The following is a 14,150-nucleotide window of genomic DNA, read 5'->3' as shown; positions in this document are numbered from 1 at the left end:
CTCGGCTTAAACAGCCCTAACAGCCCTAACTGCGCTTGATCTCCAGCCACTTGTGTGCGGTGGGATGAGGCTTCATCCCACGCCGTGTTTCATCACCCACTTACTCAGAGCCTGTCCTGTCCTGGCAGCGCGGTGCCCGGGGCAGGAGGGGCACCGCGCTGGCCGCGGAAAGCCGAGCTGTCCCCCAGCTGTCCCCAGCTGTCCCGGGCTGCCGCAGGGGAGGCTGCCGGGCAGGAATTCGGCCCCACTAAAAATAGCGGCCCCGGGGCTGCTGCTGTGCCGGGGACCCCCGGCGGGCAGCGGGGCACGGGGGCTGCTCAGGGCGCAGCGCTGCCCGGGTGCCGGCCCTGCCTCGCTCCCTCCCGGTGCTGCGGGAATCCCTCCCCAGACAGCCCCTCCGGCCCGGGGCGACGCGGGGCAGGAGGAGCGCGGCTGCCGCCCGAGGGGCTCCCGCACGGCTCGCCCTTCCCGGCCGGTTATTTTGGGCGCTGCCGAGCGGGGCCGGGCTCCACGGGGCTCGTCCCTCCCCCGACGGCGGCCCCGGCAGAGGAAGTTTTGCCCCGGGGAGGAGAGCGGGGCAGGGGGAGAGGGGGGCGGGACACGCCGCTCTGCAGCACAGGTGAGGGGCTCTGGCTGCTCTCGGGGTCCCTTCCTGCCCCCCGAGGGGGATGCAGCAGGGGGAGGGAGGGTGAGCGCCGTCCCACGCCCCGCTGTTAAGGGAAACCCGATCCCCCTTTGCCCCCCCTGCCCGCTGTTAACGGCAACCCGATCCCCCCTTGCCCCCCGTGCCCCGGCCGGCGCTCTGCAGCAACAGGCTGGGAGCGGGCGGCCCCTGCGGATGCGGGGCCGGGAGCGGCTCCCCGAGCCGGGGACAGCCCGGCTTTCCTTGGGGCCGGCCGTGGGGCGGCGTGCCGTCCCGGGGGCAGCGGGAGGTGTGCTGCCCTCCCCGCGGCGGTGAATGGAGCCCCGGTGCGGGCGGTGGGGAGGGGGATGCGCGGAGCTGGAGCTGCCCCCTCCAGCCCTCCTCGCTGCCGCGAGCGTAAACCTGCCGCCTCTTCTGCAGTGACGGGGACTCGCGTCCTCCTCCTCCTCCTCCTCCTCCTATCCGCGGCTGCAGCTCAGCTGCTCCATCCCATTATTATTAGGGGAGGATGCGAAAAGAGAAAAACCCAAGCCCAACGCACCCAAGCAAACAACCCCCCCCAAGTCACGGTACCCCCCTCCCCCCGGTCCGTGGGACTTGCGGGACCAGCTGCGCTTCCCTGGCCCTGGGGAGGGGAGGCAAAGCCGGGGAGGCGGGGGAAGGAGGGGGCCGGGGCCAGGCAGACACTGGGAATATCGCTTTTGTCTCCGGCACGGCGAGCGGCGCAGGGGCTCGGTGCTGCGGCTGCCGGAGCCCCCCGCTCCCCGCTCCGCTCCCGCAGGCACCGCGGCGGCTCCGCTCCGGGGAGCGGGCAGCTCGCCGGCTCCTCATTTCCCCCCCTTCCCCTGCTCCTGGTGTTATTTCAGCCTTTTCGGCGTAGAGGATCCCCCACCCGCACGCACGCTGCCCCCCGCCCGAGGTTGCTTTGGGTCCAGCCGGAATTCGCGACGCTCCCGGGGATTTTCCCACCCAAGCTGGGGTCTATGAGCGGGAAGGTGATCAAGCCCAAAGAAGAGAAAGATGCTTCCAAGGGTAAGGCAGGCGCAGCCGCCCCGATAAGCGGCTCGTTCCCCGGCCCGACCGCGGACAGCCCGAGCTCAGCGGGCCGGGAGGGGGGCACGGCTCGGGGGCAGCCCCGGCTGGGGGCCCCGGCACGGCGGGGAGCGGTGCCCGGCACGGCTGCGGGGCCCGCTCAATGCGGCACCGGCGGCAGCGGGGCCCCCCCGTTCCCCGCCGGCGAGAGCAGGGGAGGGGGCGGCTCCGGCCGGGCCGGGGGCGCTCGGCGCTGCGGCGGCCAGCGGGGCGGCGAGGGGAGGCAGACATCGCCATGGAGACGCCGGGCACGGGCACGGGGGGACCCCGGCCGGGGCCGGGCACGGGGGCTTCCCCGCCCCGCTTCGCCCCGGGCCCCGCGGCGCTGGGGCGTGCGGGGCCGAGCTGCCCGCGCCGGGTGCATGGCCGGGGCTGCGGGGGTCCCTGCCGGGATGCGGGGGTCCCTGCCGGGGGTCCCTGCCGGGGCACGGCACAGGGGGTCTCTGCCGGGGGTCCCTTCGGGGTACAGCACAGGGGGTCCCTGCCGGGCTGCGGGGGTCCCTCCGGGGTGCGGGGATCTCTGCCGGGGGTCCCTGCCGAGGTATAGTACAGGGGATCCCTGCCGGGGGTCCCTGCCGGGTTGTGGCCCGGCAGTGCCCGCCCGGGGTCGCACAGGTGGCGGTGTCCCCCGTGCCATCCCGGCTCGGTGTCCCTCGGACGGTGACCCGGGGCTCCCCGCACACCCGAGTGTGGTCCCGGACGCCCGGCTGGGGGGACGCGGGGGGCTGGGGGCCTCCCCGAGCAAAACCGGCTCCTTACTGCCTGTTCTGTAAAACGGAGTGGGACACTTCCCTGCCGTTTACTTTGTTAGCAGCCAGAGAGGCCGAATCTAAACAATACAGCCTTTCTATTCCTGATAAAAAGCTTTTTTGGTTTCATGATTTTGAAAATTTATGTTAACGCTTTGGAACGCTTCTTTTTTTTTTTGTATTCTTTTTATGTGAGTTTTTTCCCCGGCTCTGTGTTTCCCCTTCTTACTATGTTCTGTCTCATGTCCAAATCCTTAGCGTTTGCATGACATTTTTTTTTTCTCAGCAACACAATCAACACTTCACTACTTAGATGCATTGCAAAACCTTACTTTTTTAGATAAATATGGTTTGCCTTTACATTATATCCTTTGAAGTTGAGTTGGTTTTGATTTTCTTTCATGGTGGCCTTATTCGCTATATTGTGCTTTAAATAATTTATTAAGCAGTGCAGAACAAAAGATTCCCGCCTTTCTGAGGAATTATTTTGCACAATTTAGAACTGTATGATAAACATAAACCAAAAGAAATTGCCATACTTGTGCTATGCTTGCCTGAAAGCTTATTTTTAAAATCAAGCTCACATATTCCATTTTGTACTACGATTACAAGTTTTAATGACACGCTTCACGTCTGAAATTGCTTTGGCACATTGCAGACCAGTGGGACAAAGGCGTTTGTGTGTCTGTTAATGAGTCAGTGATGCCTGAGACGTGCGAGGCTGTGATGTCAGTGCTGACAGGGTACCAGAAGGTGAATATTCCTGAGGAAAAGCAGTGGGTGCTGCTACTCTGCTTCCAGGAGACGCTGCTACGCTCCCTGAGCTCATACAAAAACTTTCTGTGTTACCACCAAGTAAAGAGGCAGTTGTAGGTGCAGCAGGAGGAGCCCACATGTATGAGGAGGTTTGTGAGTCATGGTGAGCATGAGAGAGGCTCCAGGATGCTGAGAAGGAGTTAATATTTACTAGCTCATGTATGGGCTGCGTGGTCTCTCCAGCCTCTTGAGTTGTGCACAAGAATAGGGAATGTATTTTCCTCCGAACCGCCTGAATTCTCTTTTGGTGATTGCAAGTGTTGATACTCTTAATGGGATGATTAATTGAGCTCCAGCCATAGTAAAGCCAGGCAGTGATGGGTGGAGTTTTTTGTTAAGATTTTTTGGTTTGGATGGGTTTTTTTATACAGTTAAACAATTATAATTTGCCTGGAAAGGATGGGATACCATTTCCTGCATTTTTCTGCAGGTGTACTGTGGCACTGGAGAGAAAGCTCTGTGGTTTTGAGTTAGTTAACCTCTCTTTCAAACACCATAATCAAGTCTTATGTCCGAGTAGCTTGTTGTGATGGCTCAGGAGCCCCTGCTCTGTAAGGTAAGGTGGTGTAGTTTGAATACCTGCTGTAAATGCAGCTGTCCCAGGGTTGTGTTTGCCTCATAAATGTGGAATGCTTCTCAGTGAGAGCAGGGCCAGCTTTTCTTACTGCTGAAGCTTTCTTAGGCATTGCAGAGCCATGCATGAGGTGAGACCTTGCTGTGGTTCTCTACAGAATTCGGGGAGGGCCATGTTCAGCCCAAATGTAGGAGCTGTGTGTGTTGTTGAAAGGCACTTTCTTCCACTGGCTTTTGGGGTGGCTCTTTTTAGAAAAAACTGATTTATACAGAGCCTTGAAAGGCCATGGATTTTGCTGGGAATAAGCACAATCCAGAGCAAATGCTTAACTGCCTTGCAGTGGTTGTTTGCAGTTAAATTATGCTTTTGTAAAGTCTGTGGTGGTGTCAGTGGAGTTCTGCAGGTGTTACAGAAGTATAAAAACCTACTTTTAATTAAAATAGTGGGGTTTTTTACATCTTTCCTTAAGCCAGAGAGGAAGGTAACTGCTTGCTGAAGAGTGTGTTGGTCCCACTTGTAAATCCTGCCTAGAAAACCCAGTGATGGCTGTGTTTTGCTCAATATCTGGTTGCTTTTAAAAGTGGCTGTGGGCATTTAGAATTATCTATCCTAATCCTAAATAAAGCCCATGGATTACCAGAATGAAGTCAGGGATGTGCACCTTTAGTTTGTGCAAGGCGCTGCATTAACTGTGAGTGTGTACCCATAAGATGGTGGCAGATTATGGCATTGATTCCCCCTCCCCTCTGTTTATTTCAGGTGGTGTGAGAGCTGGGCAGGTGCAGGGTGTTGTGAGCCCAGGTGTGCTCCCAGCTGCTTCCCAGGGCACAGGGGCAGTGCTGCTGCTGCTCTGGGGACAGGCTGTTTGGGGCAGCCAGCAGCTGCTTCCAGAGAGCAGCCTGTCCCCTCTGGGCTGGGCTCCTCCTGGGGCAGGTGTGCCCCAGCATGTGTCTGTGTCTCTCCTCCCTGTGCCCAGGGGGGGCAGGAATGTCAGGGTCTGGAGAAGAACAGCTCAGCATCCTGCAGTGGTCACTGATCTTGGGAGCAGCTCAGGGGATGCTCTGGGTGCACTCCCAGCACAACCATGGTTCACTCACTGATTTTGGGAGCAGCTCAGTGCTCAGGGGATGCTCTGGGTGCATTCCCAGCACAGCCATGGTTCACTCACTGATTTTGGGAGCAGCTCAGGGGATGCTCTGGGTGCATTCCCAGCACAACCATGGTTCACTCACTGATTTTGGGAGCAGCTCAGTGCTCAGGGGATGCCCTGGGTGCACTCCCAGCACAACCATGGTTCACTCACTGATTTTGGGAGCAGCTCAGGGGATGCTCTGGGTGCATTCCCAGCACAACCATGGTTCACTCACTGATTTTGGGAGCAGCTCAGTGCTCAGGGGATGCTCTGGGTGCACTTCCAGCACAACCATGGTTCACTCACTGATTTTGGGAGCAGCTCAGTGCTCAGGGGATGCTCTGGGTGCACTCCCAGCACAGCAGTGGGCACGCACTGATTTTGGGAGCAGCTCAGGGGATGCTCTGGGTGCATTCCCAGCACAGCAGTGGGCACTCGCTGATTTTGGGAGCAGCTCTCCTGCATTCCCAGCACAGCAGTGGTCACTGATTTTGGGAGCAGCTCTCCTGCATTCCCAGCACAGCAGAGCAGCTCCCACCAGGCAGGTTCTTGTCCTGCCATGGAGCTGCTGTGCCTAGAGCCTTGGCTGTGCCAGGGCAGGGCACTTCCCCCAGAAGGGTTTGCCTTGCGCTTTGGGCATCGCGTGTCCCCGTCGGTCCTTGGGGCTGTACCAACGTAAGCTGCTTTGTATTAAATACTTTTTATCTTCTGTTTGGGGAGGGTTGTGGGGCAGGAGGAGAGCACGGGGCTTTGGAAAGGGAGCGGAGAGTGCTGCAAGCCCTGTGCTGTGGACCTGGGCCCTGGAGAGCCCGTGCTGTCTGGAATTGCAGCCAGGCCCTTTCACAGGCTGCTGTGCAGTCTGGGTGGCTCCTCTGGGCAAAGTCAAGAGCTGGAGCAGAGAGTCTCAAACTGAATCTGAGGAATGGATTAATCTGCATTTGTGTTCCTTTTTACTAAGGGGATTATGTACTATTGGCTTCCCCATCAAAGCAGATGCAGGGGGATCTTCTCCTGTCACCGTGCTGTCACCACAAGGAGCTGGGATAGCTTTTGTCCAAAAGTCTGACAGCCTCAGCCATAAGCAGTGAGAAAATGCAGAGTATTTTCTTCTGCAGAAGGCAAAATAGGAGCATTTTTGAAGCTGAAAGCTTCTAATCTGAGAAGAGTGTATTGAAATAGTGACAGTAACAGTGAAGACTCTGGAAGTGCAGGTACTATTCTAATTCAGTGACAGCAGAAAACAAAGCACTTAGAGAAATCGCTTGGCAGGAAGAACAGAAGTCAGAATTTTGAGGTATCTATTACTGCTTTTCCTGGCTTTATGGGAATATAGGATAATGCAGCTTATGATTGAAAGGTCTGGAGAAAAGCTGACAAAAATAAAGAAGCTGATCTCAACAGTTATATTTCTATAGTACTGATTCATGAGAAAGTAACTTACTTCAGGGACTGAAGAGGAGCAGCCTGTAAGCTGACCACGTCTTGGTCGGAGTCCACAGAATCAAAATTAGCAGCAAGTGCAGCCCTGGTGAGAAGGGGGAAGGGAGCACAGTGCTAACTGCCTCAAGTGCTGCTTGGCCAGCCCAGGTCACAGGCAGGGCATTTATTTTCTTTTTGTCAGAAATCTGGGTGCCAGTTCTCGCTTCAGACCAAAAGCCCCAGCAATCTTGAGCAGCAGCTGCAGTTTAGGATGTGAGCTTGAGGATCTGTTCAGGCAGGTGCTTGCCAGCAGCAGATTGGGTCTTTTTGTGGTCAGGTGGTGCTACTGACTTACACATCAGAACTTGTGTTTGTGTTACAAACTCTGAATGGCACCAGAGTGAGTGTTAACCACAGTGCTTCAGTTCACTTCACTCTGGGAATCTCAGAGCCTTCTGTCTGAGGTTGCAGATTTCACTTTGAATAGCTGCCTGCATCGCCCACTGGAAAGCAACAGCCAGAATCTGGGCCGTGACCCCTCCCATCCTGGCTATTGGTGCTGCAGGTCACAATAGATGCTCAGCGCTTGGCTGAGGCCCTGATCCATTCAGAACTCCCATTGACACCAGTGGGAGTTCTCTGTCTGCCCGTGGCATTGCCTCTGATTAGTGGGTGGTTGTTAATGTGCCCATGCTTGGAATATTTACAGTAACTACCTCCTGTTATGACTCATTATCTGGGGCTGCCTTTGGTACCACAAACGGCAGTAACTCTTTAGAAAGGAAGCATCCTTCCCTCTCAATCCCAAGACAGTGGCCCCTCACATATGTTGATAAAACGTCAGCAACTAAAAAGTGGAAGCAGTCTTGAGATGAAAATGCCAGCACATTCGTGCTGATGCTCTTGAATGGTTTTCAGTGTTGAGGAAATCCACAGCAAGGCAGGGTTTCCAGGGACACTCTGGAATGCAAGCTCCATGCTCTGGGGTTTGTTAGTGTTGGTTCTTGTGTGGCTGCTGTCCATGCCAAGAACTCGTGTTGTACCAAAGGTAGTAAAAGTCTTTTTTTTTTTTTTTTTTTTGTTGTTTTAGAGGAAAACTTAATAATAGTTGCTTCTTGGCAGATGCCAGATCTCATCTTCAAAGGAAAAGCTCCCAGGCAGATGCAGCGTGGAGGACGAGCAGCCCCACAGAGCATTGCAGGGTGCTGCAAAGGGCGAGCAGCCACAGCAGATGCATCAGAATTTGCATGGCTTTGGCTTCTGGCATCTCTGGTCTGTGGCCACCCACAGTACACTGGAGACTTGTCATTAACTGTCCTTGTGCCATCTACTGAAATTGCCTGCAAGGCACTGCTCTTACCCCCGTGCTTTGGGAATGGAGTGCTGCAGGGTAGCCTTGGGTCAATGTTCATGTTAATTTTCTGCTTCTGTTCCTCATTGTGTTAGTGCTGAAGTGTTCTGAAGAAGACACAGCTCCAGAGCTGTGTGAAAAACCTCCTCAGGAGCGGAGACAGGGCAGGTCCTCGTGCTCAATCTCCTGCAAGCACTGAATCCATGCTCGTATAAAATCCTCTGTAAATCTGGAGCTGTTCTGTGTACAAGCAAAGTCTTTGTAACTCCAAGAGGACAAGCCTCCCATCCTGGACAACCTCTAGCTGAGCATTTTCAGGCCAGGATTTTTGTGTTTATGTGTATTGGAGAGGAGCTGCCCTGCTGGTGGCTGGATGCTCTCTCAGATTCCGTGGCCTCAGATCTCCTCTGTGGGACTGCAGGTTTCTTAGCCACTCCTGTCCCTCTTAGCTGAGCCTGGCTCTCGGACTTGTGTAACCCAAACTGTTTGTCCTTCCTCAACTACATCATTTGACCTAACAAAACTCCCTCCTTTTCCCAAAACATGTCTTGGTCAAGCTTACATGTAAAAAACCAAAATGAGACAACCATGTTGTATATAGTATTTAAAATAATCCCTTTATTTTTGTGTGTGGTATCTTGGGTAAAGGGTTTCTGTGAATTGCCTGGTCTGGTTTCATGCTCAGTATTTGTATTGTGTTGCTGAGTGAAATGAAGGCAAAAATAATCTGAATTGCACCCTCGGGCAGGTAACAATTCAGTTCTTTTCATGAAGAGAGTGTAAAGTGAGACTGTTCTCCACTTAATTAGTTTTGTGAGAGTGATGTATAAGGCAAGGTCAGTGCTAAAGGAAGAAAGGGCTGGCATGGATTGAACACTGCTTACGTTGTTTGAATAATTAGAGCATCACTGTGAGGTGGGAGGGAGCAGAGGACAGAAATGAGGTGGGAAGAAGAGATATTCCTGAAATAGCAATCGAATTGCCATTGATCCGGGCTGCATTACATGTACACAGTTCAAGATTGACTAAATCTGAGCTGCTGGTGGTTTGTTACCTGTGCCACTGGTTATGCTTACAGCTGAAATGAAGGTGTATTTATAGAGATATCTGTTCTGTAGCCCAGGGAATCTCCAGATGCTTTTCAAAAGCTGGGGTTTGACATAATTGATACAAGGCTCTCTTGGTTGCTTTAAGAATAAATTGTTTAAGCAGTGCTTGATATCTTTGACACATGTGCATTTAGTTACCAGCCAGTTTAGGATGAATTTCTGCTGTGATGGTGGGATCAGATCAGAGGTGGGCAGCAAGTAATCCCCTCTGACCTGTGTGACCTGTGTGCTCTGCAGGCATTTGCTTTGGGAGTGAGTCACTGTGTGAAGTGACAGCTTCGCCTCAATGAGAAGAGACAATAAAAGTGTGGAAGAGCTAGAGAGGAAAGCCAGGAGGTGGGGCAGGGCAGGGCAGAGAGCCAGCAGGGGAAGGGAGCAGTGCAGACTGAGCTCCAGGTGATGCACAGCCCAGCTCTGCTCTCACCTGGCCTCACACACTCGCACCTGCCCAGCAGACACACAGCAGGACAGAGATTCCTTCTGAGTTTGTTCTTTCAGCCACCTTCCAGCAGGTTCCAAGAAGATGGTGGGTACCTTTCTTTTCCCTTGTGTCTCTTGGGTAGCCCAGTGCTACTGGCCACAATGTTCAAGTAGCTGAGGCTGGAAGTACTTCCACACGTTGTCAGTGTGCTGTCAAACTGCTTACACAGAAACATTTTTCCTTTGGCTTTGACATCTGCTGTGCAGAGTGCACATGTGAAATTCTTATGTTGCTGCTACATCTCAGTTTGCCCAAGTTGTGCCACAGTACTGCCTGGAAAATGATAAATGTTTTAATTGTGATTGTACACAGTGCTCCGAACTGCTGTCACTTACACTTTGTTCCTCCAAGTGCTGCGGGAGAATTCAGAAGCCAGGATGGACCCGGTTGTCACTGCAAGCCATTGTCACTTGTTGTGGGGCGCAGAGCTGGAGTACCTGGTCCATGAAAGCTCCCCAGTGAAATAAAGATGTGGAGGTGTTTTGGGGAGTCGCAGTATTGGTGGGATGGCAGGTGTATGCAATTCCTGGGCAGTGATTTGCAGCTCTGTGAGCCATCCCAGGTGCGGGTGCTCCCTCCTGGCCCACAGTTGTTCTCCTGCCGGAGGAGGAGAGGTGCCTGCAGCCACGCTGGTGTACACCAGGGCAGCTTTGTCATGTGCTCCGCTTCACGTTGGCTTCTCATCTTGCATAGCAGTGACTGAACGTTCAGAGACTGCCAAAAATAGCTGGCTGCTTTCAAGTGATTGGGCAAGGAGAGCTGGAGTGACTTTCATCTGCTGCTCTTCTCCTCTTCCCGCTCTGCCCGTGTTTGCTTTCTGAGGAGAGGATATTGGGTTTTCGTTTGTTTTGGCGGAACTCAATAAAAGGTGGTCAAAGTGAAGTAAGTCAAGAGGGATCAAATGGCAAGGCTCTTCTTCATCACCTCATGGGGAGGCTACGGCAGCAGGAAGTCAGAAGTGTGACTCCAGCTGAAAAGAGATTTTTGGGGTGAAGTGTGACCTGTTTCAGACCCACTGCAAGGTCAGGATCCTGCCTGGCCAGGGAGGCTGGAGGAGGAATGTCTGTGTTGGTGCTGGAGCTTGCTTGTACCTGGCTGCTGGCCATACAGAGCGATGTAACTTGGCCACTGGAGAGCAGCATAAGTGGTTTCCTTGGCTGGGGGAGGGCTTGGGGTGTTTGTTTTGGGGTTGTGTTTCATGTTGTTTGTTTGGTTTTGTTTTTGGTTTTTTTTTCTTTTCAGATTATCAGTGCAAACCCCAATTTTCGAGTTCTTTTTGTATAATTGTGTCCTTGGGAGGAATTTCTATCACATGATTTCTGGGATGTTGGGGATTGGTGTAAGTGGCAGTCTCTTCATGAGGGGTGTCCTGTTGGTAGGTGATGGAGAGCAGTGAGAGCTTTATAGTCAGTGGTCCAGTAACTCCTGCACAAGGAGACAACAGCATGGAAGACAGGACAAGGATGAACTTGGACTTTTTCCTAGTAGTTCATTTAAGAACAGTAGATGCTCTTATTTAGGGATGCTTAATTCAAGTGGCAGCAATTAATGACTATAGGGGAGAAAAGGATTATGCAGAGCTGTGAAAGTTATCAGTTCTTTTCATGGCAACTTTCAGGGTTTAAAAATTTGAATTTGTTTCCCCACTGGGACATAAGCAAAACTTCTTTGAGGTTTCTCAGGAAAAATAGTTACACTGGAGCTATTTTAAGGAAAAAGACCTGTCGGGTTTTCTATCCCTGTCCTTGTTCCACCCTTGGTCTGAAAAGACCTCCCGTCAAAACAGAGAGGTTTTTTCAAGACTTTTGAGTATGATCAGAAAAATGAGTTAGGCCCTTCTGAACAATGTTGGGAAGAGATGTTGAAATACATAAGAGCTGAAAAGAAGCAGGGTTTCGAGTCAGTGCTGTGGAGGATGGCTGGAAGCTCAGCAGCAAGGTGCTGGGGCTGGGCCTTTTGGTGTGGAAGTGTTTTTGTTTCACTCCACATTTGATCGTGAAGGATGAGCTTTAGGTTCCTTTGTGGAATGAATAAGAGGTGCCAGGCTGAGAATGGAAGGGGGAGAAAGTGTGGTGCAGTGGCAGGAGAAAGCAAATTCTGTGAGACTTTGAACGATGGAAAATTAGCTTTGAAAAGTCTCTGGAGAGCACAAGGAAGCTGAAGAATGTAATGGAAGAGGAGATATCGTGGGTGTAACTCATAGTAATATCAGACTGCAGGGAAAGCACGCAGGTTTGACAACCTGAAATGGTGCAGAAAAGACTTGACAATCTGTCCTGCAAGGTGCCAAACATCTCTACTTTCCATTTCCCCAAAAGCTGTTAGCGCTGCGCTTTGGGCCCCGATCAGTGAGAGCTGGATGTTCTTGCCGTGCCGCGTTCCCGCTATCACAGACTCTTCCATTCAGGGCCTTTCAGGAGCCACTGAGTGCGCGTGAGGCGCTCTGGGTGAGCGGCAAAGGCACAGGAGAGAAATGAAGACACTCTAGCAGGCTTTGATGGCTGAGGTGCAGAGTGTGATGAGCTGTGTGTCAGGCAGTACCTCTGTCACTGAGAGGAGATCACGCATTGCTCTTCTTCATAAAGCTGGGAGAGCATTGCTGTTAATTCACCCTCGGTGCTTGCACTCACTCTGAAACCCTGTTCTTCTAGATGGCTTTTCTTAAAGTGCTTCTGCCTCCTCAGTCAGATCTCTAATTACTGTTCTCGCTGCTGCTGTAAGCATTTTAAACTGTCCCTGTGCATGTGATGGGCTTGAATAACTACTGGTAAGAGACTCTGATAGATCATTGGTGTTATTTGGGTTGCACCTTCTAAAGAACAGAACCTGAGCCAGTACTGTCCTGTCAGGTCAGGCTGAAACATGATTTGTGCTGCTCAGTATCAGCCTTGCTGAACCAGATCCTCAGTGGAAGTGTGATACGCTTTGCACTTCACAGTGCTGGCCGCTGTTGTGATGAATATTTTAAATACTCTTTTTTTCTATTTTTTTCTTTATAAAAAGTGTGTGTGTGGGGGGTTGTCTTGAATCAATGTTCTGTTTTAAGACAAGCCTGAAGATTGCTAGAATGAACTGCAATTTTGAGGCTTGATTCTGCACTATGGGATTACTGAAGTATGTAAGAGAAACAGATTTGGTTCCTGAAATCTGATCTTGCAGCAGTGGAAAACGTGCTGGTGAATAAAAGGGAGCAGAATCCTGTGTTTAGTTTGCATCCTCAGAGATTGCCTGGGAGATGCTGTGAACTGAGCAGTGTGGTTTGAAGTGAAGTGAACGTGTGGTTTTCACAGGTGCTGTGAACTGAACGGTGTGGTTTGAACTGAAGTGTGGTTTGAAGTTTTACCCTGTCCTGTGCTGGATGTCCTTGAAGGCAGCTGCTGCCTCTCCAGTTCTGCTGTATTTTGGTTGTTGGTGCTTCAGAATTTGGCTTTGGGAATTATGCTGTATAATTCAGTCTGTTGCATTATCTTCATCTTTATCTGTTTCTTATTTAGGTTTTACCTTTATTCACAAGCATAGGATCTTTGACTCAAAGGTCTTGAAGGTTCATTAACACCTTGGTAAATATGGTGAGAATGAAGAGTCTTTAAAAGGTAGTCCCATCAATTTTTGACCCAGTCAAAACGCCAGCACAAAGCATGGAAATGTTAGTTTTATGTGCATTTTCTATTCAGTATTCAGCTCTGCAGTGTGCTGTGTGATGGCTCTGTGTTCTCCTGTGTGGAGGGAGCTGCTGGTGCTGTATAAATTCTGGCTGACACTGCTGTGATCAGTGAACAGGTTCTTTCTGTGGAGCACGACTGTGCTTGTAGGCTCAGTACCCTGGCTGCCCTGATGGATAGAAACCATCCTGGGCTGGCTGAGGATCAGCTGGGCCAGCCCAGCTCTCAGAGCACCAGCCACTTTGAGGCTTCAGATCAAACTGTGGCAACAAACCAGGTCTGCCTTTGTTTCTGAGCTTTCAAACCTCGCAGCAGTGCAGCGGGCTGCCCTGGTGTGCCCAGCTTTGTTTCCCAAGATGTAATTTAATTTATTCCTTGCTCACTGACTTGAGTAAATCAATTAAAACTTGTGTGTGTGTGTGTGTGTGTGTGTGTAACAAGGCTTTGCCATAAGGTAATTGATCAGGACGTGCAGATGTATGAGGAAGGCGTGGGACAGATTTTAAAGCAGGAGACCAAAACGTGGGGAAGTTTCTTTTGACGTGGTGTGGTGGTAGCTAAATTCCCATCTTGTGTAGTAACAGGCTTTTCTCTGGGCGTTGTGGTGTTAAACACTCCTCTTTGCACATATCCAGGTTAATCTTTTTTCATCTTGTCCTTCTGGAAACACGTCATGTCTCCATCCTTTGCACTTTGTCTGGAAGGGAGGTTAAGGATGGAAATCTCAAAATGCAAAGACTATCACTTGTCCACCTCTTTCAGTAGGCCAATACAGTTCACTAATTAATTATTTCCTGCATCTTGGCTACCTCTGGAAACTGGTCCCTTTTCAGTTCCTCTGCCTGTGTGGGGTGCTGTCCCCGCAGGTTGGGATGACAAACATGTAAATCATTCCTGTGCTCCCCCAAGTGCCTCATGAACCATGAAGACTGACTTTAGGTCAGCCTGAAGCACTGGAGGTGCAGCTGAAAGTGAGTGAGCACCTTGCCAGGCTTTCCTGCAAAGAAAAGGTCCTCCCTTACCCCAGAAGGGACAAGGGTGTTGTGGGCTCAGCTGCCCGAGTGAGCCCAGGTGTGTGGGAGTGGCAGGAGAGCCAGCCCCTGCCAAGGACCCAGCCTTGCA

The 14,150-nt window shown here is 52.0% G+C and overlaps 1 protein-coding gene across 4 annotated transcripts in view; it reads left to right on the top strand.

Annotated features, from left to right (window-relative positions):
• Positions 1–487: 487 nt before the first annotated feature.
• FGF13 (fibroblast growth factor 13) overlaps positions 488–14,150 on the top strand; it is a 190,966-nt gene continuing 177,303 nt past the window's right edge. The window contains exons 1-2 of one of the 4 annotated variants that reach the window (XM_038164603.1): positions 488–619; positions 1,510–1,675. In XM_038164603.1, the coding sequence (XP_038020531.1) occupies positions 1,627–1,675 (49 nt within the window). In that variant the 5' untranslated portion in view covers positions 488–619; positions 1,510–1,626. The other 3 variants (XM_038164611.1, XM_038164608.1, XM_038164607.1) reach the window with 3 other exon arrangements.

The sequence above is a fragment of the Motacilla alba genome, chromosome 4A, assembly GCF_015832195.1.
Source record: "Motacilla alba alba isolate MOTALB_02 chromosome 4A, Motacilla_alba_V1.0_pri, whole genome shotgun sequence".
Taxonomy (NCBI): Eukaryota; Metazoa; Chordata; class Aves; order Passeriformes; family Motacillidae; genus Motacilla; species Motacilla alba.
The sequence above is the reverse complement of the archived record's forward strand: the minus strand, read 5'-3'. Positions and strand labels throughout refer to the sequence as shown.